Raw genomic sequence first — 26,827 nt, 5'->3', positions numbered from 1 at the left:
TATAACTGTCGAGCGTTATCAAAGCCGGGAAATCGACATTAGTGTCGTACTGTCCGCCAAACTACAGACCTTATTCAGTTTCCACCAGCTTGTACACGCACTCGCGTGTGTGTGTGTATCCATGTAGATTTATCCCGTGTGTGGGTTCATGTAACCACCACTTCAATCAAGATGCAGAATTGTTCCACAGAATATCTTTGTCAGGACACATAAGAGCCTGGTGACAATGGCTGGTTGGCCTGAGGAAGGGCAGATGGGTGGCTGAGTGACAGGGTTAGGAAGGAGACATTCCTTCTCACTGTCAATACTGAAATACTACTTTTAAACAGTTTGCGATGCATACCAGCATGCCAGTAGAACAGTCACATAAGCGGAGGGTGTGCAGCTCTGCCTGGGGGTGGACGTGGGCATTGTCGGGGGCCCCAGCTGAGGATGGTTAAGGTCCGGGCAGTGTGGGAGGTCCTGGAGGGGCGAGTGTGGCCAGGCTTGAGAAGGGGGCCTGATGAAACCCCAGGCTCTCCCGTGTAGAGGTCAGCTGGAGAGGGAGCCCCATTTTCAAGAAGGGAGTGGACACCTGTCACGTGCTGCTCAGTTTGAGTAAGAAAAGTGGCTGTTGGATTAACTTTATTGAGTTCTTCTTCATTTTAAAATTGAGGCGGATTTAACTGGATCCAGAAATAAAATGGCGTGTAAAGCATGTCTCTTTTTCTTTCTTTCTTTCAAAACTGGGGTAGGGGAGGTTTATTTCCCAGATAAAACCAATCTGTGGTGGAAAAAAAAATCAGAACAGTGGTTGCCTGAGGTAGGGGTGGGGAAGGGACATTGAGAGAACTTTCTGGAGTGACAGTAATGCTCTGTATCTCATTTGGGATCTGGGGTTACGTGAGCATACCATTTGTCAAAACTTGCCTTAAAATTTGCACATTTTACCTTAAAAGGGTGTAAACAAATATTGAACTCTACTTAATGATATGTATGCTAAAGTGTTTACTTGTGAGTTAGAATTGATGTCTGCAACTCGCTTTGCAGCTTACCAAAGTAATGTGGATGGATGGAAGGACAGGAGGATAGGCAGAGGGCTAAAGACGGGCAGATGTGATAAATACAGCAAAATGTTAATTGTAGAAGGTACAAAAGGCATGTATAGGTATATGGTGTTCATTGTGAAAATTTTAACTTTACTGTGTGTGTAAAAATTTTCATAATAAAAATTTGGGGAGAAAACTCCAGAAGATTAAATGTTCTGTAATGTTATATTTAAATATCACCTGATATTATGTCCCCAAATGTTTAAACACGTGAAGGAGGCGGGTATTTCATGATGTTAAAGGAGTTTGCGTCGTTGTATTTCCTCCTAATCATTTACTTGAGTTGTCAGCCCTTTGCCACCCGCCGTTTGTCCGTTAGAGGTCAAGGTTCAAGGTTTTCCGTAACTTGGTGGATTCTCATTACCCAGCAGCCCACAGATTGACACCACCGGGGAACCTCAAACTAATTCCACACCTGAGGACAGAGGTAGGGAGAAAGGTGTGTCATTCAACAGAAAAAGGGACTAGTTCCTGCTATTGGGTTTTCTTCCTTTGTCCCCTCCTTCCGGCCCAACTGCCGTTGCCCCACTGCTTCTCTGGGGGCCTTTGAGCTCTGAAGTTCTGACTCGGAGCAGCCCTGCTTTAAATAAACTAGGAAACAGGCTTGGTGGTCCCTGAAGTCATCTTTCCAAGGAAGGGCTCAGAGCCTGCGTAGACTTTTTTTAATACTTTAATTGTTTTCCCCCAGAGATAATTCATTTACAAGGGTAAAAAAAAAAAAGCTTTAAACGCATGCAGTGAAAGGCACCGTCCTACTCCTGTCCCAGCCCCCAGTTTTGTGTCACTGCTGGAGTTTTCCATGTTTCCCTCTGGAGCTCTTTCGTGTGTATACAAGCAAATGTGAATATATAGTCCCCTCTCCTCCCTCTTTTTTTTTTTTTAACGCAACAGGATCATATCATGGACGCTTGTTCCTCACCTTTTTTTTTTTTTGCACAGTTTACTCAGCCATTTCCTTTTTGATAGACATCAAATTAATTTTTAATCTTTTTTCTCTCACAATAGTGCCTCCCTAAAGAACTTTGTACATACAAGTATGAATTTAAAAAATTTTTATTATGGAAATGGTCAGAGATGTCGAGTAGAGGAGCATAATGTATCCCTATATGGCTCCCCATTGTCCAGCTGGGACAGTTACCCTATTTTGAGTGTTCTTGTTGCGTTCCCACCCATTTGTCCCCCTTTAAGCTAAACTGTCTTAAAAGCAAATTCCAGAAATAACGCCATTTCATTTCAGTGTCATGGGCGTTTTAAACTTTACTTTGAAAAATTTCAAACATGTACAAGGTATAAAGAAACCCTGTGTTTATCACCTCCCCCCCTTGTTTTTAGTTGCTGGAGTATTTTAAAGCAAACCCCAGATATCATATCCTTTCACACGCAGACGCTTCAGTAAAGTACCAACTTTTAGGTATAAGATCAAAATATTTAGAACTGACAGTATTTAAAAGACAAATTAGCACCCGTCACCAGCCTTTGGGGCATTCCAGCCTCCACCCTCACCCCTACACTTTGAAAAAGGTGGATTTAAAAATAAAACTTCAGGTGGTAAGCAATAACGAAACTAAACCATTTCAGCTATGTACTTGAAACATGGGTGTGCTTTCCCTGTTTGTCACGTGGGCCCAAATACATGGTTTATGTGACAAGATGTCTTCTTAGGTTTAGATCTCAGTAGTTCTCATCCAGGAGTGGTTGTGTGTCATCGTCCCCTCCCGCCCCGCCAGGGGACATTTAACACCGTGTGGAGACATTTTTGTTTGTCACATCTGAGGGGAGCGGATGCTGCTTGCTTCTAGTGGGTGGGGGCTGCTAATATCGTACAATGCACAGGGTAGCCCCATAATAAAGAATTATCTGGCCCAAACTGCTGAGGTTGTGAAATCCTAGTTTAGGACGCTGGGAGGTGATGTTTTATCACAGATCTCTTCCCTGGGTCTCCTGTGGCTTGCTGGGAACTGCTAAATGAACATGAAAAGTGGGGGAAGATACCAACAGCACTGACACATGTTGACATTTGCCAGTGATGCATTGAAGGTAAACCCTTACCTTCCAGAAAATTCCAACAGAAGTAACTTCATTGAGATGACTTATTCTATCAGTTGTGTCAACAAGGATTATTTCAGAAGTCTGTGTAACAAAATACGTGTAAGGTTTTAGCCTCCGCTCGCGAGGAAGTCAGACGCCTGTGGAGGCAAGTGGGTAGGAGCCCTTTCTTCTTCTGGAGAGCTTCCAGAAGCAAACAAGGCCGAGACTGTTCCAGTGGCAGCTTACGCGTGCGTGCAGACAGGGAAACAACAAGACCTGTGGTTGAAGGAGGGAAGAGACGAGGGGGAGGCGAGAAGGGACTTTTCATGGAGATTATTGAGGACGAGCCCCACAGTCTCAGGGCCGGGCAGCCTGGGGGAGCGTGGAAGCCATCTGCTGCTGTGTGCTGGGCGACAGGGACCTCCCAGGGCACTCAGGCTGGGTTCCTGGTGTCCGGGACCCAGGAGTCAAGTCGGCAGGATGGACGTGTCCACAGCTGAGTGTGTGACGGGACCGCCAACGATGGGCGTTTTAGCTGAGGTCCAGGGGCCCCAGCGCCTTGTGTGACTCTCTGCCTTGCTTCTTTCCAGATTGCTCGTTTAGAAAGTGGATGTGCGGGGTAACATGTCCAGTGTGTCCGAGGAGAGGAGAAAAAGGCAGCAGAACATTAAGGAAGGCCTGCAGTTTATACAGTAAGAGTTCAGTTCATACCTCGTGCTCTCGTCACCCAGGGATTCTTGTTTATATGCTGTACATTTTGCAAAGGTTGAGATCTTTAGTTTGTGTAATAAGTCCTGTTAACTCAGGTTAGAAACTAGATATTTTTTGTTCCAGTAGTGTTTTCTGCTCTTCTGCACTGGATTCTTTGTGTCCTGAAGTGGGTCTTACTGAGGCTGATTTTTAGGGCTAAAGTCCTTTCATAGCCCTGAAAATGTTAGATGGAGAAATTTGAACCTAATCTCCTAAGAACACTTCTGATGAGTGAAAACCGACTGAAAATGAACATCTTGTCAGTACCTGGGGCTTTTCTGATCAAACATTTCTGTTAAGAAGCTTGGTCTCTAACTGGCCGCCTTTCTTTTTAGTTGAAGTATTATTGACATAGAACATTGTCAGTTTCAGGTGTACAGTGTAGCGGCTGGATAATTACAAACATTAGGAAGTGACCATCACGACGAGTCGAGTTACCATCTGTCTCCCATAAAGTTGTTCAGTATTACTCACTATATTCCCTGTGCTGTGTATTATAGCCCCATGTCTTGTGTATTTTATAACGGGAAGTTTATACTCTTAATCCCCTTCACCGGTTTTGCCCCCCGCCCCGCACCCCTGCCCCTCTGGCAACCACCAGCTGGTTCTCTGTATCCGTGAGTCTGTTTCCATCTAACTGGCCTCCTTGAAGCATTTCAGGGTCTGGAAGCCATGGCTTCAGTGGACGTGACCAGGCAGGAGGCCTCTTTGTTCCTCCCAGGAAGGAGGCGCTCTTCTCTGTGCTACAGTAAATTGGATCGAGTAGTGTTAGTGGTTCTATACTGTTTTTAAACTTTTTTGGCATATGAAGAACCAGACCTTCTTTTAGTAGCAGGAGATTTGAAAGGAACATGTACTTACTCAAGAAAGGACCAAAGAATCATTTTAGATTTTTTTTCATGACTACAGTTGTATGTGAATAATGATAGTAAAGGAGAAGTGAGTCTTTAAAATGTGCTTTGAACCAGTGAAAAGGTAATAGAACCCCACCCTTAAGATGACTTCTGGATAAACAAATCCTGATAGAGCCTGATAATTAACACTAATATGTTTCTTCTCCGTAGGTCACCGCTGTCGTATCCAGGAACACAGGAACAATATGCGGTAATGACTCTGGGAGGGTCTGCTCGCAAGCCCTGCACGTAGCTTGTGAACTATAATCTATAGCAGGGGTCGGCAAACTGCAGCCCCGTGGGCCGAATCCGGCCCCTCTTCTGTTTTTGTAAATAAAGTTTTATTGGAATACAGCCACGACCATTTGTTGATGTATTATGTGTGGCTGCGTTCACAACATATGGTTGTTGAGACAGAGACCATATGGCCCACAAAGCCTAAAATACTTCCTTTCTGGGCATTTACAGTAAAAGTTTGCTGCCCCTTATATATAGGACAGCATTTTTTTTTTGATATATTTGGACAGTTGTCCTGTATTTTCTTCCCTGTATTAATTTAACTTAGAGAAGAGAAGTTCTAACAGTCATAAAGAGTGGATAGTAAGAGGGAAGAGCTAGTGATGAATCTGTTAGTTAGACGCTAACTAGTTAGAAAGCCCGGGTCTCTGGGTCTTACACTCCCGGCCCTCGTCTCTACAGACTGTTAGTTCACTGTGGCTTTGTGTCCCTGAGGGTTTTGATGCTCCTAAATGCCGCTTCTTTGACTCCACCTCTCTCCCTCCCTGTCCTTCACTCCTCGGTTCCCTCTTCCTTCACCCCCTCTCTCTAGAAAGATGGAGAATCATAGAGTATTAAGCTAGAAATGACTTGGATTGGTCTTTTCATTTTACAGTCCTTTCCTTTTACAATTGGGGAACGAGGGTCCAAAGGGGTTCAGTGGCATGTCACAGGTCACCTCAACTATTGAACGTTGATCTGGCCAGTTTTCTTTAATACTTTCGTCTGCTTAGATATGAATTCATAAAAGGAAACCACGAAGAGTTGAATATTTATCTCATCTTGTGATAGGAAAAGACTTTTAAAATATTAAAGCAATGGTAGAAATTGTGGAGGAAACTTAAGAACCTTTGTATCTACCAAAAAAATGTGTATACTTATTTGGTTACAAAAAGGTTTAGCCTCCCCTCCCCTTAAATCAGTAAATGACTTGAGCAAACATTTGCAGAAGAAGAAATACAAATGGTCTGTAAAAATGTGGGAAAGTTCAGCCTCACTGGTAATCAGACACGCAAATAAAAAGGACAGTTTTTCACCTTGAAATTGGTAGAGATTTTATGTGCAAGCACACACAACGTGTGCACATACTCCTCCGTGTCGGTGGCGTGCTGTGAAGCAAAGCCTGAGAAGTATTTGTTGTTTCTGCCTTTTTTGGAAGGCCATTTAGAAATGCTAGTCAAAAGCCTTAAAATATTCATTCTCTTTGCCCTAGAGTTCCACTGGTAGAGATTTGTCCTAGGCACAGAGTTGGAGATGAGAACAAATATTTACAAGGTGCTTTTGCTGCATGCCTCTTCATAATGAGATACTGAATTTTCTCTTGAAAAAGCAGTAAGGTGAAAACCCGAGGCGAGATGGCAGTGGCTTGGCCTGGATCGCATAGTTTCTTCCAACAGTGCTTGTCACCCTGTCGAAGAATTTCCTCTGAAGTTGCAAATACAGAGATTACAATTTACTTATACCCCAGCTTGTTCCATAAGGTCTTCAAGTGGTAACTTGCTTTTTCTTTTAGGTATATTTACGGGCTCTGGTGAGAAATCTTTTTAATGAAGGAAACGATGTGTATCGGGAATGTGATTGGAACAGCTCGCTGAGCCAATACACAGAAGCTTTGAACATAGCTGATTATGCAAAGTCTGAAGAAATTTTAATCCCTAAAGAAATAATTGAAAAACTACATATAAACCGTATTGCTTGCTATTCTAATATGGTGAGTTGTGATTTTTAGAACAATGTTTCTAGAAAGAAAAAGCATTTTCACAACATAGTACATTAATAAAAGTCAGTTTCCTGATTGCAGTTTTTAAGAAAGATGTATTAACTGCTCTCAGCATGGCCTGAAGCTTTCAAAAATCAGCTTTGGACAAATATTTAGGGATTTTAAAAATAATTTATTTCTTAGTTACTGGTCCTTGGAGATTCCCATTTGATTATGGCTTTTGGGAGTGTGTCTGCTTCTAAAAGAAATCAGCCTTGGAAGAAACAGGTGTTCACAGATCAGCACATGTATCAGGTGTCTGTCTGCGTTGGCTCCACTTCCCCTTAGTCAAGCTTTACTTACTTCTCTTAGGACCTTTTAAAATTAGCCTTCAAAACAGTAATTAACCTTCAAAAGAATTAACATGTGCTTTTCACATTTCCAAGCTTAAAAAGCGATGTTGTCATGTGCTTATAATTTCCACTGTGGACCTCCAGTAGCATTTACCCATGCATTTTAGAAAGGTGACCTTGTTGTCTCCTAGGTCTTTGTTAAGGAGCATTCATTGATGACGTGTTTTCTATAGTGTATTCCTCATTGACTAGCTGTCAAATGGGAGTTACGTTTCCGTTTGACACTTTAATGAGCTCCACAAAGCGGTAACTATGGCAAGGAGGACAGGAGCGTGACACCTGGAGACGTCAGCTATGGCAGGAGAGTTTTATTTCTTGATCTGGGGCCTTTATGGCCAAATGTTAACATCGTCTGATCGGAGTGGTGGGGGCATGAGTACTCATGATTTTCTTTCTACTTTGGTGTTTTTGAAATTTCACAACGAAAATAATTTTAAAAAGAAAACTAATACTGCTAACTCGGAGTTTAAGAGGAGGATAATGGACTGGGGCCTTAATTTGCTGGCATTTGCGGGAAGGCACCCTGCAAGAAATGAATTGTTGGGTTGCTAACTTTGTATTCTGTTCTTACCAGGGTTTCCACGATAAAGTTTTAGAAGATTGCGATACAGTCCTCAGTTTAAATGCCACTAACTGCAAAGCTCTGTATCGGAAGTCGAAGGCTCTGAGTGACTTAGGAAGATACAAAGAGGCTTATGACGCTGTGGCCAAGTGCTCCTTAGCCGTGCCTCAGGTGTGGGATTCCTATCTCAGTTCGTCTGTTTACATCCTAGCCATTTTACTGGTTCGCAGTGGAGGAATGTTAAAGAGTTACATTTTCCAGCCATCAACCAGCCTCAGCTGGGACTAATTGCTCATGACGCAAGTGTCTTGACGGAATCCAAGTTGGAACATTTTGCCTATTCGTCTTCACATTTAGTAAATACAACCCTCCATTAATCATATATTCTCACTTTTTTCAGGATGAACATGTAATAAAACTAACTCAAGAACTAGCTCAGAAATTGGGATTCAAAATAAGAAAAGCATATGTTAGAGCCGAGGTAAGCCGAGTTCTCTCCATGAGGCATTTTCCTCTTGTTCTGTGACGTGGAGTCAGTTCTCTTTTTAAGTTTGTGTGTGTTTTTGCTTTCAGCTCTCCTTAAAATCAGCTCCTGGAGATGGCGCTCCCAAGGTAAAGTTACTCCTCCTGTAAGAATCAGAATTTTTTAAAAAAGAAGAAGAAAATATAGCAGCATTAGCAGTTCTGCTTTTAACATTTTTGGTTTGTGTCTATTTTGGAGACTTTTTTATTCCTGAAACATGTAATTGGCCAGAGCTTCCTCTCCTGTAAAAAGAAAGCAAATAACTCGAGGAGTATCTTCTCACTAGCATTTCCTGCAGTTCAGTGGGGCATTTTACAAGATGTAAGAGATGTGAGGTTTATTAGAAAGAGTGGCTCAGGGCCAGATACTAATTTGGGAAGTCATTGGTATAAACACAGTTCACAAGGTGTTTTTTTTTAAAGACAAGTCTTGGAGCTGTTAGGGTGCTGTTGTGAGATGGAGAGTGAGTGGTGGCTAGCCTAGTCCCTCCGGAACTCACATGCTCCTGAATGTCCTTTGGGAAGTCCTGGTCCACAAGAAATAAGTGGTGGGAGTAAGGATAGACCAGCACCGTGTAACACCACGTATTACAAAGGTTTCCATATTCCATTTATTTCTTGGATGTTATTAATTAGAAGGGAGTCACGTTTCTGTGAGGACCCGCCTTGCTCTCTTAGAGTGACTTTTACAGATTGCTTCATAGTTTAGAATCTTGAAAATACTATGATCCATTATTTGGTTTAATTTCTAGGCTTTGAACTGTTCTGTGGAAGATATTGAGCCAGGTATGTTTTCACGTGTCATCTTAATCTGAAAAGTGCCAACTTTAGACATTGCATACATTATAGTGTCGTCAGATAGGATTGCTATGTGGTTATTAGTATTAAAGCAAGAATAATTTCGAAGACCACCTTTGTGCTTCTGGATCTGCTGGCAAGTGATTGACAGTACTGAATGTCAGTAAGCAGTCATTGAACGCTCTTTATGACCCTCCCACTATCTAGTATCTGCTCAAAAGGGGTTCAGGCATTTTGAGAAAGAAGGAAAAGTTTTCACAAGTGAATATGTCAGTTCCTGGGTAAAACAGATTATTTTTAGAATTCCTTTTATCCTTTTATTTGAATTGCTTTTACTGTTATATGTATCTATTTTTATAATTGCTTTCATATTTTTACCTAGCTCTTCATTTTCTCTTTGTTGGCTATTGACACTAGTATCATGTAAGTGCCCTGAAAATGAATGAGTACGTTTCCGTCCGTGTTACAGATTTATTAACTCCAAGGCAAGAAGCAGTTCCTGTTGTTTCTATACCTGCATCCAGTTTTTCTCACCAAGTTGGAAGTGAGCTGGCCTCAGTTCCTATTATGTCCTTAAGTTCTATTTTGCCACTGCAAGTGGACGAGAGCTCTCTGCCATCTACAGTGTTGGCAAACGGAGGAAAGATCCCCTTCACTATGCCGGAAGCTTTTTTAGATGATGGAGATATGGTCCTTGGAGATGAAATAGATGACCTCCTTGATTCTGCACCTGAAACTAATGAAGCCGTTATGGTAAATTTCAGTGTTACTCTTTTCTTCTGAAGGCAGGCTTAATTTGTTTTAAATTGTAATATAACTTGCTAGCTATTTTCAGTATTGCCTATAAACTAAACTTTGAGTTATTTATGTTGAAAATTACCTTTGTCTTTCTCTGCTGGTGACTGGCTAATTTGGTCATCTTTGAAATAAGAAACATATTGTCTAGTAATTAGGCAATTTTTCTTCAAGTCATGTTGGGACCGTGTATTATGGAAAGGGTGAATTCAACATTCTGACAGAGAATAGCCCTGTGATGTTTAAGGAAAAGAAGTTTTGTGGACTAAAGACTTCTCACTCCTTAAGGATAATTCTCTAGTAACCATATACCGTAAAGCGAGGGTCAGCACACTATAGCCCACAGGCCAACTCTGGCCTGCCGCCTGTTTCCGTATGCCTGGCAAACCTAGAATGACGTTTACGTTTTTACATGGTTGGAAGAAGGAAAAGAGGAGAATGATATTTTATGACACGTGAAAATATTTTATGACACTGCAGTAACAGAATTGAGCAGTTGCAACAGAAACCATGTGACTTGCAAAGCCTGAAATATTTAATGTGTAGCCCTTTACAGAAAATGTTTACTGACCCCTGCCACAAAGTGTATTAAAATAGCAGCAGCAGTAATAATAATATGATGGATGGTGATGAGGGGGGAGATTCAGAGCTGGTTTCCAGGGTGGTGAAGTCGGTGGTGTGCTCATGGAGTTGACTGAGGGAAGGAGAATGTGTGAAAGGCAGGCAGACCGGGTTTGATCTTTCCAGCTCTGTGCTCTGGGCCAAGTTACTTCACCTCTCCGTCCCTCAGTTTCCTCATCTGTACTGTGGCGATCGCAGTAGGATATATCTCAGAGTTATAAGAATTAAATAGGTAGTGTATCACATAGGATGAGGCACATGGGAGCTCTCAGTAAACTGTTGCTTTGATTTGGGAGGGGAAGGTAGTCTTCTGTTTGTGCTTGTGAGACTGTAAGGTCACAGCTCCAGAAAGATGCTCCCAATCCTCCAGGCTTCTCCAGCTCCCTTCTCTTGAGCACCTTCCTTCTGCCCCAGCCCCCACACACATCCTCACAATTCCTCCTTAAAGAAGCCAGTTCTCATGAGCCCTGTGGTCAGTGAGGGTGGGGAGTCACAAGGAAGTTTGAAAATGAAACATGAATGTCACATTTGGATTACAACAATAATAGACATTGCATCTTGATCCTTTTTAAAAACCGAGGTTGAGAAAAGAAACTCTGTAGCTTAGATCTCTCTACAGAGTCTTGATTTTGATTTCAACTTTGTGACAGAACATAATTACCCAATGTAATCATTTGCTTTTATGTGCTGATGTTAAAACAGTTCAGGCAACTTGGAACTGAGTTTCAATCTTGTTTTCTTCTCTAGCCATCTGCTTTAGTGAGAGGACCCCTTCCGACAGCCAGTGTCGCCCCTAGCATACCCTTTTCGGCGTCTCTGTTGGGCACCTTGCCCATTGGTGCGAGGTATGCTCCGCCACCCTCCTTCTCAGAGCTGTATCCACCTTTGACTTCATCCTTAGAAGATTTCTGTTCTTCTTTAAATTCGTTTTCGATGAGTGAATCCAAACGAGGTAAGAATCAAGCCATTTATGTAAACAATTGCAGTTTCGTTGTCTAAAAAAGTCAATTTGTGTTTGACAATTATTTAACCAATTCTAGGGAGTTGGTCCTTGAATTATTTTCATTGTGGCTGGAAATAGAAAAACTAAACCTTCAGTTTTAAATTCAGCTGGACTTAACTGTGCCATTGTGGAGATCAAGAAGCAGAGGCGTGAGATAGGAATGGATGTGGCACTGTTTTTTTTTATCAGATGGTTTAAGCTGGGTGTCTGTTGTTTGGGGAGGTGAAATGACTTTCAATGTTCTCTCCAAGAGGTGTACCCATCTTAATGGGTCTTAATGACAGATTAGCTTTTTAAATGCTGAACTAGGCAAATATTTAGTTGAGACTAATTTAAGATCAGTGTTCAGAACGATAACAAGCAGAGCCATGTGTTTCAGGCTTCATTCGTTCAGCTCAGTGAACTATGCCTGAAGCCTGCGTTTTACAAGGGATTGCTGGGGTTTTGGTCTGACTCCTGTTTCTGTAATCCTAGGTTTAATATATACTTTTCAACAATAATGATAAAAACCTTCATATTTTTCTGAGGCATAGTTACATGGTTAAAGGGACAAAAATCAAAATAATTGATTTAAAGATTGACAGCTGAAGTGACTCCAATTTATGGGAGACAGTAGAGCAGAGAGGAAATAATTGAGCGGTAGACTAAGAAAGAAAGTAGCTGAACCTCACTGATGTCATGGTGAGCTCCTGCTTCATATTTTCAAAAGAAGAGGCTCTTTTCCCATTTTGAATATGAACTATTCTTTAGTCATTTTTAGTAGTCCCACTTTGTAGGCCCTGCCTTAGCTTCTATCTTTGAAAATAGCTTTTTATTTAAATTTGTTCGTCTAAGGGTTATTTATGCCCTTGGTTCCTAGAGGAACGGAAAGAGTCTGTAGTCCTCTGTGAGTGTCAGGAGTGAGCGAGAAAGCTCCCAGGAGCTGGGCTGGGAAGGCAGCATGGGGGCCACGGTCAGCTACGAAGGCCTGGTGTTCTTGTTCCATGATTAGAGTGAAAAGGTCTGTTGAAGTCTTTTTATTATTTTAGATCTGTCCACCTCAACTTCTAGAGAGGGAACATCGCTTAACAGCAGTAACTCTGCCCTTTTACTTGTAAGTGCCACTTCCTCTTTTGTAAATACATCGCTTAAATTGAAAATAGGTCTTTTACTTAAGTAACGTAGTTATCTGAACGGACATGACGTTCTCCCTTGAATTTCGTGTGTGCCGGGGGAAATAGCGTTAAATAAGACTGCCGGGACGTCCAGTAGTGAATGCTCTGTTTAAGCCTGGCTCTGTCATAGCAGATTAATCGCCATAGCAGACAGCGTAAGAGGCTTTAGCGCAGGAGAAACACAGCAAGGAGACACAGCATCAGGGCGTGCGAAGGGTGTTTGCTGTTGGAGCAGAACAATCACCTATCACTTTAACGACTCCTGGAGGAGCCCAGAGTGTGGGGGAGGGGCCTCGAGACCCAAAGAGGAAGATGTAGGAAGAAAGTTTTTAAGTAGAAGCCCATTAAGGACAGAATAGGACCGACTTCAGTCGGTGAAGAATGTCTCATTTGTCAGATGAATTCATTTCCTGCTCTGGCGATAGTGCAATACTTGTTGGCTGTCTTTTGTGTTTTTCTCCTTGTTCTTCTTGCAGATGAATGGACCAGGCAGTCTGTTTGCTCCTGAGAGTTTCTTGGGGATTTCAAGTCACCCTAGAAACGACTTTGGCAACTTCTTTGGAAGTGCAGTTTCCAAACCACCTTCGTCAGTGACCCCCAGACACCCCCTTGAAGCAACCCACGAACTGAGACAAGCTTGCCAGATCTGTTTTGTAAAATCAGGTCAGGACCAAACAAAGGAGCAGACAGTGTTAAACTCATCGATAATGTGGGAGTTCTGGGGCCCGCCCGGTGGCACAGCAGTTAGGTTCGCACGTTCTGCTTTGGCGGCCCAGGGTTCGCCACTTTGGATCCCGGGTGTGGACATGGCACCGCTTGGCTCGCCATGCTGTGGCAGGCGTCCCACGTAGAAAGTAGAGGAAGATGGGCATGGATGTTAGCTCAGGGCCAGTCCTCCTCAGCAAAAAAAAAGAGGAGGATTGACAGCAGTTAGCTCAGGGCTAATCTTCCTCAAAAAAAAAAAAAAAAAGAAAAAATCTGGGAGTTCTTAGCAGTTTGTAAATACGTGTGGAAGACACCAGCTAGTGTGACTCTTCAGTCCCTACTTGAGTTCTTTCTCAGGAAGCATCAGTGACTGATTTGGGCTCTTTGGAGTCTAATAGGATAAGTCTCTGCTCTCCTTTGATGTAATTTTGTTTATAGAATCATATGGCATAGAATATTTATCTGCTTTTGAAATCTTATGGAAAGTTTCATGCAATTTGTCATGTTCTAAGTATATGTTTAAGAACGTGATCATTTTCAAATAGAGCACCCTAAGACCAGTGTATGATATTGTGTCTGAAAATTAAAGTACTTCCTTTGGGTTTGTTTCATATCTTTACTCCTAAGTCAAGTGATATAAACACAAGTTTTTCTAAACTGGACCCAAATTCATTTTTTTCTTAGTTGTCTATTTCACAATGTTCCTTACCTTTGGAAGCCATCAGAATTCCCATCCTAATAGCTAAATAAGGGCATGTTTGGGGAGCATTGATGTTGAATAGAACTGTGTGTTGTCTGACAAACAGCAGAAAAGGCAAAAATTCCTTCAGCAGCTTGTTTACATTTGGGGGTCGTGAAAATGGGATTTTTCTGGGAATTTACTAATCCATATCCCTCTGCTCACATCTGCCTGTAAATGTGCCTGTAAAGTGAAATGATGCCTTTTGTGCATATGAGCAATCCTTTTTTTGTCTTTTTCAGGCCCTAAGTTAATGGATTTCACTTACCACACTAATCTAGATCATAAATGTAAGAAAGATATTTTAATTGGTAGAATAAAGAATGTTGAAGATAAATCATGGAAAAAAATACGTCCAAGACCAACAAAAACAAATTATGAAGGACCTTATTATATATGCAAAGGTATGTACCGTAATTACCTAATTGGTGTATGTTACGTAAGTGGTAAATGATTTGCTGCATTTATTATAATGGTTCCAGTATTACTTTACTAAAAATATTTCGATAGGGTTAATAGCAAGTCCCTTGGATTGAGACATTAGTATTTTTTATATATTTTTACCTTTGTTTTTAACTTCTTATTTAGTGTATGTCTTATTGTTGTTTATGGAAACAGGGCTTTGCCCAGATTTTAAACAAAACTGTCCCAAACTTTAAGTTTTCTGACTTAGTCTAAACAGGGTCGGAACACTGAACTGAGGCTTTGAAAATATCGCTCGTTTAAGTTGCTTTTGAGAGAACTGAGTATTTTCATTTTCGTCAAGACCACCTCATCTGAACGAGCTTCGAATGTCCCGAGATGGTTTTTTAAACTTGGGTGGAGTCCATGGGAGTATCAAGGCTTTTCCCTGTCTGAATGAAAAATAATTTAGACTTGTAGTTGCGGTCTTTTTTAAAGAGTTAATACCATCCCTAAATAGTAAAATACATCCTTGTTTGAGGCTATCCATGAATCCTTATAAAAATTCAAATGATGCCCTAAATGCGCTTAATATTCATTGGCTTCTAAAAGCTCACATTTTAAGTGTCTTAATGCCCTGCCTTCGTAGATGTGGCTGCTGAGGAGGAATGTAGGTATTCAGGCCACTGCACGTTTGCTTACTGCCAAGAAGAGATAGATGTCTGGACGCTAGAGCGGAAAGGGGCCTTCAGTCGAGAGGCCTTCTTTGGTGGCAACGGAAAGGTCCACCTCACCGTGTTCAAACTTCTCCAAGACCATCTGGGAGAATTCATGTTCCTCTGTGAGGTACTTTCTCCAAACCTTGTTCTCTGCTGTAAAATTGGTCATGATTTCTGACTTGCAAGCCCAGAAGTATGAAGTCCTTAGCACAGGGCCTGCCATATGATAAACATTCGCTCAGCAAGCGTAGCTACTACTCTTGTCCAAAAGAATAATAGGAAGACTTCATATTGACTATCGATTGGTATGAGTTTGTAATGTATAAGTGTGTACGTTAGTGTGGTACAAAAGTGCTATTTTGTATTATGTTTTTGTGATAATTCTTCTTCTCTGTCTATTCCAGAAATGTTTTGATCATAAGCCTAGAATGATAAGTAAAAGAAATAAAGATAATTCTACTTCTTGTTCTCACCCGGTTACAAAGCATGAGTTTGAAGACAATAAGTATGTTGGTAGTTTCTAATTTTTATAGTGACAAAATAGATTCTTTTTTAGATTCAAATAAAACCAGGGTACTGTCTGCCCAGGCACCTTGCCTCTCCTTTTGTTGTTGTTTTGAAAGATGATGAGTATTATAAAATGTCTCTTAGTAGATTTTGCTGGGAATTAAAAAATGAACTATTAAATTGATATTTAATACAGAAAAGCATGATTGATGTATAGCTTCCCATGACATGGATTTAGGTATTTTGTGGCTTACCCATATAATTATCCTCCTTTCTCCCCAGTTAATCCAATAATTGCATACAGTGATTTACTTTTTCTAATAAAGATTTAAAATGGGGGCCGGCCCCGTGGCCGAGTGGTTAAGTTCACGTGCTCCGCGTCGGCGGCCCAGGGTTTCCCTGGTTTGGATCCTGGGCGTGGACATGACACCGCTCATCAGGCCACGCTGAGGCGGTGTCCACATAGCACAACCCGAAGGACCCACAACTAAAAATATGCAACTGTGTACGGGGGGGGCTTTGGGCAGAAAAAGGAAAAGTAAAAATCTTTAAAAAAAAAAAAAGAAATGTGGATTAGGAATTGTAGGGAGTTTAAAGAAAAGAAGATTTAAAATGTATTTTCAGTCTAGAACTTGACATTTATATGTATACATATATATATTATTTTTTTTCTGAAAAAGCTATGGCAGAACACTATTAATATGTTATTCCATTTTCCTCGTAGGTGCCTTGTCCACATTTTGCGAGAGACAACAGTAAAATACTCCAAAATACGTTCTTTTCATGGTCTGTGTCAGCTTGATTTATGTCGCCATGAGGTTCGATACGGCTGTTTGAGGGAAGATGAGTGTTTTTATGCGCATAGTCTCGTAGAGTTGAAGGTCTGGATACTGCAGAATGAAACAGGTAGGTTTGTGCACGGTTGAGAAATAGGTCCTCCAGTGCAGCTGGGGTTTGATGAGACAGTTCCGAGCCCTTCTCCATCAGCCTGCTGTGACGACACTGTTGATTTTAGCCCGAGCTTTTTTTTTTTGTTTTTTTTTGAGGAAGATTAGCCCTGAGCTTAACATCTACTGCCAATCCTCCTCTTTTTTTTTTTTTTGCTGAGGAAGACTGACCCTGAGCTAACATCCATGCCCATCTTCCTCTACTTTCTATGTGGGACGCCTGCCACAGCATGGCGAACCAAGCGGTGCCATGTCCACACCCGGGATCCGAACCGGCGAACCCTGGGCCGCCAAAGCAGAACCTGCGCACTTAACTGCTGCGCCACCAGGCCGGCCCCACTGAGCTTTAAACTATGTATCGCTTTTCATTTTTAGAGTGGCCTCTTTTGAGTACGTTCTCGTGTAATTAATTGCCGATGCAAGTTCATGCATGTAGGATGGAATCGTGAGGAAGAAAGATTCCTCAGAGGCCACCGAGACCTGTACTTGTAAATATTTCATCTTGAAAAAGAGTAACGTGATATGCGCTCATCCTTGGAGATAGATGACCCTGCGTGGGGATAATTGGGGAGGCGAGTCTGGCCGGGACCAGACTGGTGGAATGTTGTTACACGGAGAACCTAAAGGGAGGCTCGTGCATTTCCCAGGTATCTCGCATGATGCTATCGCTCAAGAATCTAAACGGTATTGGCAGAATTTGGAAGGAAACGTTCCTGGAGCTCAGGTATCTTCTCTTGTGTCCTTTTTGCATTTGGCCTCCTTTCTCGAACGGCCTCGTGGATATTAGTTGTTGGCAGTGGCAGTTTCCACTTACAGTCCAGTTACTTTCTTAAGGTTTATTGAGTTGAGTAATTTTTAAGGTGAAAACAAAATTCTGAATTTTAGTTGATCATCATCAAGAAACCCTAGGCATCCCATGATATCCGCCAAGAGTGTAGGATACAGTTTTCTTATTCAGCTTAATTGACAAGACAGCTGGGGTCTTGGGCTGTGGGATTCTTGCAGTAGGGGAGGTGGCTTGTGGTGGTTTTGCTTCCCACCTGGCAAAACGGCTTTATCCATGAACCACCTCCCCCCTCCCCCCCCCCCCCCCCCCCCCAAATTCCATTCCTCCTCGCCAAAGCTGGCTTTCATAAATGGAGGTTTGGTGCCTGTACTCTGCTCTTATCATATTCTCTTGCATTTGGGCAGAGAATTGGAGATTTAGCTATCAGATCATGTATATAACAGTCAAATCATCATACTGGGCAAAAACAGAAGTTGTATGCTATGATGAAAAAAAGGCATGGCGATTCAGTATTTTGTTCTCAGAAAACTGGTTTTCTGTTAAAATTTAAACTGATCTTTTAATTGTTGAAGGTACTTGGCAGTCAAATAATGCCTGGATCTCTTAATATGAAGATAAAATTTGTGTGTGCTCAGTGTCTGAGAAATGGTCAAGTCATCGAGCCGGACAAAAACAGAAAATATTGCAGTGCAAAAGCAAGACATTCGTAAGTGGTGTGTGTGTGAAAACAATGCCGACTTCATAATTATCTGCTTCATTGGTGTGAAATCATATATATGAGGAAAAAGATTAAGACTGGAGAGAGCAGAGGAAAGTAGATAATTTAGGAGTAATTACAAAGCGTAAAGGAAGACATGTTTAGGATTTAGTAGCTAAGAATTCAGCAAAATTCAATAGTGTTTTTTCTGTATTTTATCAATTCTTTGTTTAGGATTTGTAGGAAATGTTTATTTACAAAGATCAACAGGAAGTGAAATGACAGAATCATGAGGCGTTTCTTTAAAAGGGTTGAGAACAAAACCTCTGGTCCTTGGGTACAAGCTTTGTACCTGTCCCTTTGTATGATGCCTTTGCCCGTGTGTCTTTGTTTTTTCTGAACTCCATTTTCCTTAGGTGGACCAAAGATCGTCGTGCGATGAGAGTGATGTCTATTGAACGTAAGAAGTGGATGAACATCCGTCCTCTCCCCACAAAGAAACAAATGCCTTTACAGTTTGATGTACATACGTAATTTTTAAGCCACTTTTCTTTATTAGGCATTTCGAATCATTAGAAAGTAGTCGTAACTCAGATTGAAACTGGAGTCCTTGAGTAATGCTCATGTAATGAAATTTAAATGATCCTCTCTTGTTTCCTTCCCTTTAGTATGTGCGTGTGGCTCTGTGACAGTTTGCAGATAGGTTGGAATTTTACAAGTTACTTGGAAAGAGTAAACACATTATCAAGAAGTAGAGGGTAGAGAAACAGTTATGGGCGTGATTTAACTTATTTTTCAGGTGAATTACTTTGGGGAAGGAATGGAAGAGACTTTCATTTAAGTTCGATTCCTCAGCTTTGATTCCAAGCCCAGGGCCTTCCGTCTTATGACGCGTGCTATGCTGAGTTGTTTCTGTCATGCCTGTCTCTTTCACTGAAGCGTGGATGCCAGCTGAAACATACCCAACTTTATAGGACCTTCTAAAAGTAAACCAGAGGAAGAAGGTTCAGTGTTAGAGGAAGATGTTCCTCGAAATGCTTAGAATGAAAATACTAGACCAACTTAGAGTTAGGATCGCATCTCACTCCTGCGGTGGCACGTTTCATCTTGGTCCCCTCCGGTGCCCTCTGGGGTCTTGAAGGTGACTGTCTGAGCAAAGCCCCCCAAGCTGGCCCGGGACTTTCCTCTTCACCAGGGAGAGGACCTAGAGAGTCTGCAGATTTCACCGAGTGAGTTAATGGACAGGGTCCCTCGGGGTGGAGACGGGTAGTAACCTCTCTGCCCCGGGCGGAGGAGGAGGAAATAGAGAGAGAATTTCCTGCCCAGAGAAGCAGTACAGAGGGATTGCAGTGGCGCCCCGTAAAGGAGGCCTCCCTCCCTGAATTGCCAGAAAGAGTTGAGGAAGAGGCGGATTGCCTTCCCGTCACCCAGAGCACTTTGCAGTTTTGTAAAACGTACGCAGGTGACGAGGTCAGTCTTTGAAGGAGGTGGCATGCTCGTGTGTCACCCACAGTGCTTTAGGCTCATAGATGTGGGTGAGTTACTCAGTGGGGCCTGCAGGAGGAAGAAGGTTTATCGGAACCATTGATACCTTGTGCTTTAAAAGATAATGGAGATTATGGGGTATTCCTCAATATTTTGTTAAAACGAAGACGACTGAGAACATTCTAGTTCGTGAGGCAGCTGCCTAGGGACTGCCGTCTCGAATGTGGTGTACTGCGTACAATGTTACAGGAGCTTATTTCTTCTTTTTTTCCTGCTATACTAGGTATTGCTAAGGGATCCTTTTTCTAAAAGAAGAAATAAAACTGTGTGTGTGTATGTGTGTAGACAATGTATGAGGTGGAAAGAGAATGGGCTTCAGAGGGTCCTGCTTGAGTTCCTGAGCCCCAGTTTGCTTGTCTGTAAATGGGAGTAATTCCGTCCGAGGGAAGATTACATGAGGTGGTGTTTTGTAAAAACCCAGCACGGTAGCCGGCCTTCTCGATCTTCTCTTCTCCCTGCTCCCTACCACTGAGCTTTGAAAGACTATAGTAAATGTTTCCCTGGTAATGCGTGATAAGTACTTCTTAGGGTCTCGCTGGGAAAAGGACATAATCAAGTCAGTCACAAGAATGTTTTCTTGACTCCTGACTTTATGTGGAAGATTGTGAGGGTGGGGTCACTGGGAGGAGGTGGACAGTGTTCACGGCTGCCTGCTGTTAGATTTTTAGCAAAAACTGATGCTCAGCATCTAATATTATGTGAACTAAGTAATATATAGGGCCAGCTCCTGTTGAAACACAAGTAAAGTAAGATAAGCTAACAGTTAACTGTGCTAAGATTTATGCTCTATGAAGACAAGTAGCTTGATGATATTTAAGAATGAGCTCTCAGTGATGGAGATTTTCTTAGTTCTTCATAGTCACGGTTCTTAGGGAAGTCTGTGTTCTGATTGCTGTCACTTTATTTTCTTCCCAGTACCACTGTATTTACCATGTAAGATAAAAGTGCAAAGAAGAGGTGTTATTCAAATGCTCTGTAACTGGCTGGCTGGTTAGGGTGATACTTGTTTTCAGACAATGCGTATCTAGTAACTTCCGGCTGAGGTTAGCTGCCAGTACGGGTTATAAGTCAGCGAAATGTCGAGATTTTTTTCTGACACTGTTTAGTACCTTTGGCGTCATGTGCAGTTTCTTTACTTCTTCCCCAGTGCTGACGAGGAGGCGTCCGGGGTGTTGGGCAGGGCAGAGCAGGGCCTGAGAGGCTGAGGGAGCCAGATTAGCATTGCGGAGATCAAATGTTCTGCTCTGTTCAAAGCAGATACTCTGAATAAGTGAGTTTGTAGAGACTTTCTTGTAAGAAAATGTTTCATATTCCAGTTCCATACCTTCTTTCTTTTGGAAATTTCCTTTGGAAAAATTTTGAGACAGAAAGCTTAATATTAATACCATCTCATGTATTTTGGGCTTATAGTCGTTTTGAATAGAACCAAATTAATCTTATTTTAAAATTATATCGCTCAGCAATAGCATGGATAATAATGTTTATTTTGCTTAAATGTAAAAACTAGGCAGTTTTACTAAGTGTACTCTGTCTTAAAGCGTATTCATATTTTTTTCATACAGCTGTGCAATCATATTGCTTCTGGGAAAAAGTGTCAGTATGTTGGAAACTGTTCCTTTGCTCATAGTCCTGAGGAGCGTGAAGTGTGGACTTACATGAAAGAGAATGGGAGTAAGTTGATGTTTCCCTGTGGCCTTGACGTCCATGAAATCTGGCTTGCCTGAAAGTTCCTTTCCTCTCTGTAAATAGGCCAGCTCCCGTGAACACAGAAAGCAGTTTGCCTTCTGAACAATTGCACCGTTTTATCCGTGGAGCAGAACCTGACATCTGAGCTGTGTCTGCTTAGATACACATGTCTAGGTCTGTGTCCCTTAACATCATAGATGTGTTCCCGGAAAACGGCCTGGGAAAGTTGGGTCCTTCTGTGACTGCTTCACTCGCTTCACCTGCTCCCCTTGTGGATAGTACCCCTGAGTCAGTCGGCTTAGAGCTGAAAGCTGCTTCAAGGAGCCCCTCCTGGGAGAACAGGCCCAGATTCAAAGGCCCGAGGAGAGAATGTTTATCTTGGTCATGCTTCAAGTTTGCTGTGGGAGTCTTTGAGAGGCGTCTCAGGCAGCCTCTCACTTTTGATCAAAAAATGTTTGACTGCAAGGATCGTTGTTCTTTAATCTTAACTGATGGAAATTTACCCCCTGCTTGTGGTCTGCAGTCTCTAGATTAGAAGAACCAGTCGGATTGAAGCATGTCACCTGCTGTGTTTCAACCATGTGAAAATTCAGTGCCTTGTGGGATGGGACTCCTTCTCACTGTCATGCTTAGAATAAGGACATGCAGCACTGGGGATAAATTTGGCCACACACACGCCTCTCTCCCTGGGGACATTTGGCAATGTCTGGAGACATTTTATGGTCATGACTTGCAGGGATGTGCTCCTGGCATCTATTGGGTAGAGGCCAGGGATGCTGTTAAACATCCTACAGTGCACAGGATGGCCCCGCACAGCAAAGAATTATCTGGCCTAGAGTGTCGGCAGTGCTGAGGTTGAGAAGCCTCGACTGTAGCCCTTGACAGTACCGTGGAAGACACTTGTTCTCACCATGGGGAGAGCTTACAGCCGCTGTCCAGGACCTGGTCATGGTTGTGTTGTAAATTGCACCCCAGCCTGTCAGTCGTCCTCTGGGAGGGAGCGTGGCTTGACGGATGGACTCCCATCAGGGTCAGAATCTCATTCCCAGTAGTGTATGTTTCTCATCTTTCTCAGTAAAGAGCGAGGAGCATATCAGCTCCAGGTCCCCCGAGCCGTGGTAGTAGCCTCGTGTGGTTATGGACAGTGATGACGAGTGTTAAACGCGGGACAACACGAAGCCTGCCGAGGCTTGCCTTTTAGCAGTACGCTTAAATGGTTCTGAGCATTACACACCCCCAAGTGTCTTGCAAGTGCAGGGAGGAGTTAATCAATCTTGAAAACTATTGTTTGCGGTCTGACAGTCCTGACTTTGCCGCTTGCCCGTGAGCGTTTACCTGCTGCGGGGCCCTGGACCATCTCCATGTCTAATGGAATCAGTCTCCATTCAGCCCTCTCACTTTTCTTTTGAAAATGTAATTCCGCTGTTAGAAAAAGTGTGCATGATCTTGCCTGTATCAAAGTGGTCTATTTAAATCTTTGCTGCTGAAAGTGATTCATTTTTCTTTAGTACAAGATATGGAGCAGTTTTATGAACTCTGGCTCAAGAGTCAAAAAAATGAAAAAAGTGATGATGTAGCTAGTCAGTCAAACAAGGAAAACGGAAAACAGATTCACATGCCGACAGATTACGCCGAGGTCACCGTGAGTACTGTTGACTGCGGCCTCTCCTTTCCTTCCGAGCCGCTGCTGGAGCCTGTCTCTCCTTTCCCTCTTTCTCCAGAACCTGGTTCCCTCCCTCATGCCCCCCTCCCCCTGTATCTTCATCTTCTCTCTCCACTGGGTCCCTGCCATTAGCTTAAGTCTCCTCATTCTAAAAATCCTTTCTTTGCTCCTTTTTCTGACTTTGGAGCCAGAGAATTGTGAGTGTGGGTCCTGGTTCCTCCCCTTACCAGCCTGTGACCCTGGGCAGATGATTGAACGTCTCCGAGTGGCGGTGTGACGGGAAGTGAAGTATACTGAGTCTGTGACACTTGTCCCAGTGCCGGGCCACAGGAGGTACCCGGACGTCCCCCTGTCTCTCCTGACTGGCCCGCGCTCTGGCCTCTGTGTCCAGGGTTCTATGCGGACGTTAGTCACCTGTGGCCTTTTACTGTTTTTGTTGTCTTTTAAATTTTTCAAAAAAGTAAAGAGGATAATATAATGAATATCTTGAGCCCTCTGTCCCAGGTGAACTGATGTTAACGGTTGTATTTGCTTTTGTAAAATAAATAAATGTTGCAGATAAAGTTGGCACCCCATTTGTCCCCCTTCCCAGAGGGACCAGATCCAGTGTGTGTTTTTCCAGGCCATGTTTACCCATCTTTGACATATTTATTCTTAACCTCCAGTTCTGCCTGGCATGTTTTTTTAAAATGACATAGGCACATGTGTCCACTACGCTGCTGCTCGTTTCTCATTTTGTTTTTTGGCAGCTCTCCATGTTGATGCATTCGGGTCCAGGTCACGTCCATGGCCTGGCCTTGCCCCATTTCTCTACTCGTGACGGGCCCTGGGAACTCCTCCCTCTCTGCTGAAGCTCCATGCAGGTTCCCTTGCCACATTTTCTTACGGGCTCCTCTGGTTCCCGGAGCAGGGTCACCAGACTTGCTGGGTCGTGAGATTTACCTGGGGTGTTTAATAAGCCGGACTCTTCATCTGCACCCCAGACATACTGAGTCCGAGTCTCAGGGGCAGTCTCCAGCTATCTGTTCTTATCCCGTGTTGCAGAGGATTCTGACCCAAGGCATTTGGGAAATGCTACCACACTGGGAGCTTGCGTCTGTGGCCACGCTTACACCCCCATACCCGAGCTCCTTCTGGGCAGGTGTGGGCCCCGGGCAGTGTCCTCCCAGCATGTGTACTTCCCTGGCGCCTGGCCAAAGGCCTGGCCCACAGTGGCAGCTCAGGTCCTGTGTCCTGAAGGGAGTTGCTGCCTGTCCCTCTGCAGTTGGCGAGCCCTGGGCTTCCCCGTCCTCTCTGCTTTTCCTCATGGGGTTCCTCCTTCCCACAATCCTTGTGTGAGCCTGCCCCTTGTCCTTCCCACAGACGTCCTTTTTGCACACCAGTTCTGACCACCTGCTTGCCCAGGACGTCCTGGACGCCTGCTCGGATCCTTGGCCCCTGTTCTCTGCTTCCAGTGTTCTGGCACGCCTCCCAGTGTTGGGGTCCTTTCCTTGGTCCCAGTTCTGACTGAGTTTTATATTCTTGCCTGACTCCCCACCTACACGGGCTCCCGAGAATACGGTCTGGGGCGAGTGGTTTCTAGTCCCCCTGGTGCCCTGAACAGCGTGTGACACCTCGAGGGACACAGCCAGCACCCACTGACGGACGCGTGTCTCTGTGCACCTTAGGTGGACTTTCACTGCTGGATGTGTGGGAAGAACTGTAACAGCGAGAAGCAGTGGCAAGGCCACATCTCCTCGGAGAAGCACAAAGAGAAGGTTTTCCACACCGAAGACGACCAGTACTGCTGGCAGCACCGCTTTCCAACAGGATATTTTAGTATTTGTGATAGGTGCGTAGCTTTCCTAAACCTCCCCCTGAAAACTGCTGACCCCGTGTGACCCTCACGCTCGTTATGTCAGTAGACAGAGACCATCTGGGTGACAAAGTCTCGTAATACTGGAGGCTTCGATTTGGGCTCAAGGTTTTAGTTCCTTTTGAACATTTCTTCAGTCTCCTGTGGTTACATGAAAAGATTTCCCGGTCTGCCGACACTGGTGAGAAATGTCTGAAGGTAACTGAAGAGAGAAGCGTGTTCGTTCAGATTTGCCCAAATGATCTGCGAGTTCTCAGTAGGGATCACCTCACCCTTCACCACGACCTTTCTTGTCGCAGATGCTCATCAGCTTTGACACTGCCTTTAAATTCAATTTCAAGTGTAAATTTGGAACTTACTCAGGTCAGAGGAGAATGTTAGTGTCACTCCTTTAAGTTTACTTAGAAGAGTTTTCAGTGAAAAACTAGATAATTTTGAATTGTTCTTCATTTTGTTAAATCACTGTTTATATTTAATTTCCATATTTAGACCCATATGATACTTAAAACCATTGAAGACATCTTTTGTTTTGTTTTTAAAGATTGGCACCTGAGCTAACATCTGTTGTGAATCTTTTTTTTTTTTCTTCTCCCCAAAGCCCCCAGTACATAGTTGTACATTCTAGTTGTACGTTCTTCTGGCTCTGCTATGTGGGACACCACCTCAGCATGGCTTGTTGAGTGGTGCCATGTCCACACTCAGGATCCAAACCGGCAAAACCCTGGGCCGCCAAAGCCGAGCACATGAACTTAACCACTCGGCCACGGGGCCGGCCCCGAAGACGTCTTTTACTTAATGCCACTTCTGATTTCTTTCTACTGCAACAGGAAGGACTGTAGTCTTTTTTTCCCCATCAGTCAGCGTTTTTCATTAAATACATTTAAATAGTTGACGAATTTCTCTATTGTGGATGTCCAGACTGTAAAATATTCTTTTTTTTTTTTAGGCCTAAGACTTTGAACTAAAAGTTTTATGCAAATCATAAAGCTAGTGAAGTGCAGATTTTTATGAACAACTTGTGGGTGTTCACCGAGCTGACTTGTCTTAACAGGTATATGAATGGTACCTGCACGGAAGGAAGCAGCTGTAAATTTGCACACGGAAATGCTGAACTTCACGAGTGGGAGGAAAGAAGAGATGCCCTAAAGATGAAGCTCAACAAAGCAAGAAAAGATCACTTAATTGCCCCAAACGATAATGACTTTGGAAAATATAGTTTTTTGTTTAAAGATTTAAACTAATATGCTGGCTTTTATGTATGTTACCTAATCAGAGCATTGACCAGAAAAATTGAAAGTGTTCTAAGGCACGTAGCAGAGGAGCTGCAGACTTTCTGCTTGTATTGGCGTCTATCGTCCCTCCTGAGCAGCAACCCACAGTAGGTAGGAAAACGGGCTGTTTGACGGGTCTGGCCATGCTCTCACGGCACCGTTGGCATCAAGTGGCGAAGTGACCGCCACCCAGTTGCCATCTGTTGAACAGACTTTTGGATGAAGTGTGTTGGGTAAGAGGATAAGGTTATGTCTAGGACGACTCCTTGAGTTGGTCCTTCAGATAAGAACCATGATGATGAGAGAATAAACACTGTATTAGGATCAGAACACATGATGGATGAAATTCTTTACACATTTTAAGTGGAACGAATTTGTTTAATATAATAAAGTTTGCTACTTATCTGTACGTAGGTTGCTAAAAAGGATTTTCTTAACTCAGATTTTAAGCCAAATAACCATTTAACACTAGTATACGTTAAATGGGGTATTTTTCTGTATTTGTATGTTTCACTATAATAAGGGAACTGAGGATAATGTGCATTGAGAATATTTTGAAAAATAATCAGTTGACTCAAATTTTATTTCTTGGTCTTTTGCTGTTTAAATGATGATTTTGAAAGATTACACTTGTACTGTTGGTATTGTGTAGTGTATGGACCAATATTGCCTGTAATAAAGATTTTATATATAGATGTCTTT

The 26,827-nt window shown here is 42.9% G+C and overlaps 1 protein-coding gene across 1 annotated transcript; it reads left to right on the top strand.

The window, feature by feature from the left end:
* The first annotated feature begins 3,706 nt into the window (after positions 1-3,706).
* Positions 3,707-26,827, top strand: ZC3H7A (zinc finger CCCH-type containing 7A). Its single transcript, XM_046666404.1, has 22 exons — positions 3,707-3,808; positions 4,931-4,970; positions 6,549-6,746; positions 7,722-7,880; positions 8,110-8,190; positions 8,283-8,321; positions 8,984-9,017; positions 9,499-9,782; positions 11,193-11,397; positions 12,477-12,541; positions 13,079-13,265; positions 14,289-14,450; positions 15,098-15,294; positions 15,572-15,672; positions 16,399-16,580; positions 17,269-17,345; positions 17,981-18,114; positions 18,522-18,627; positions 21,213-21,321; positions 22,845-22,978; positions 24,667-24,830; positions 25,906-26,827. Exons 1-22 carry the CDS (start codon positions 3,741-3,743, stop codon positions 26,093-26,095), a joined length of 2,916 nt encoding a protein of 971 aa, XP_046522360.1. The 5' UTR covers positions 3,707-3,740; the 3' UTR covers positions 26,096-26,827.

Source organism: Equus quagga, chromosome 7, assembly GCF_021613505.1.
Source record: "Equus quagga isolate Etosha38 chromosome 7, UCLA_HA_Equagga_1.0, whole genome shotgun sequence".
Classification (NCBI taxonomy): domain Eukaryota; kingdom Metazoa; phylum Chordata; class Mammalia; order Perissodactyla; family Equidae; genus Equus; species Equus quagga.
Note: the sequence above shows the minus strand (reverse complement) of the source record. Positions and strands in the feature narration are given on the sequence as shown.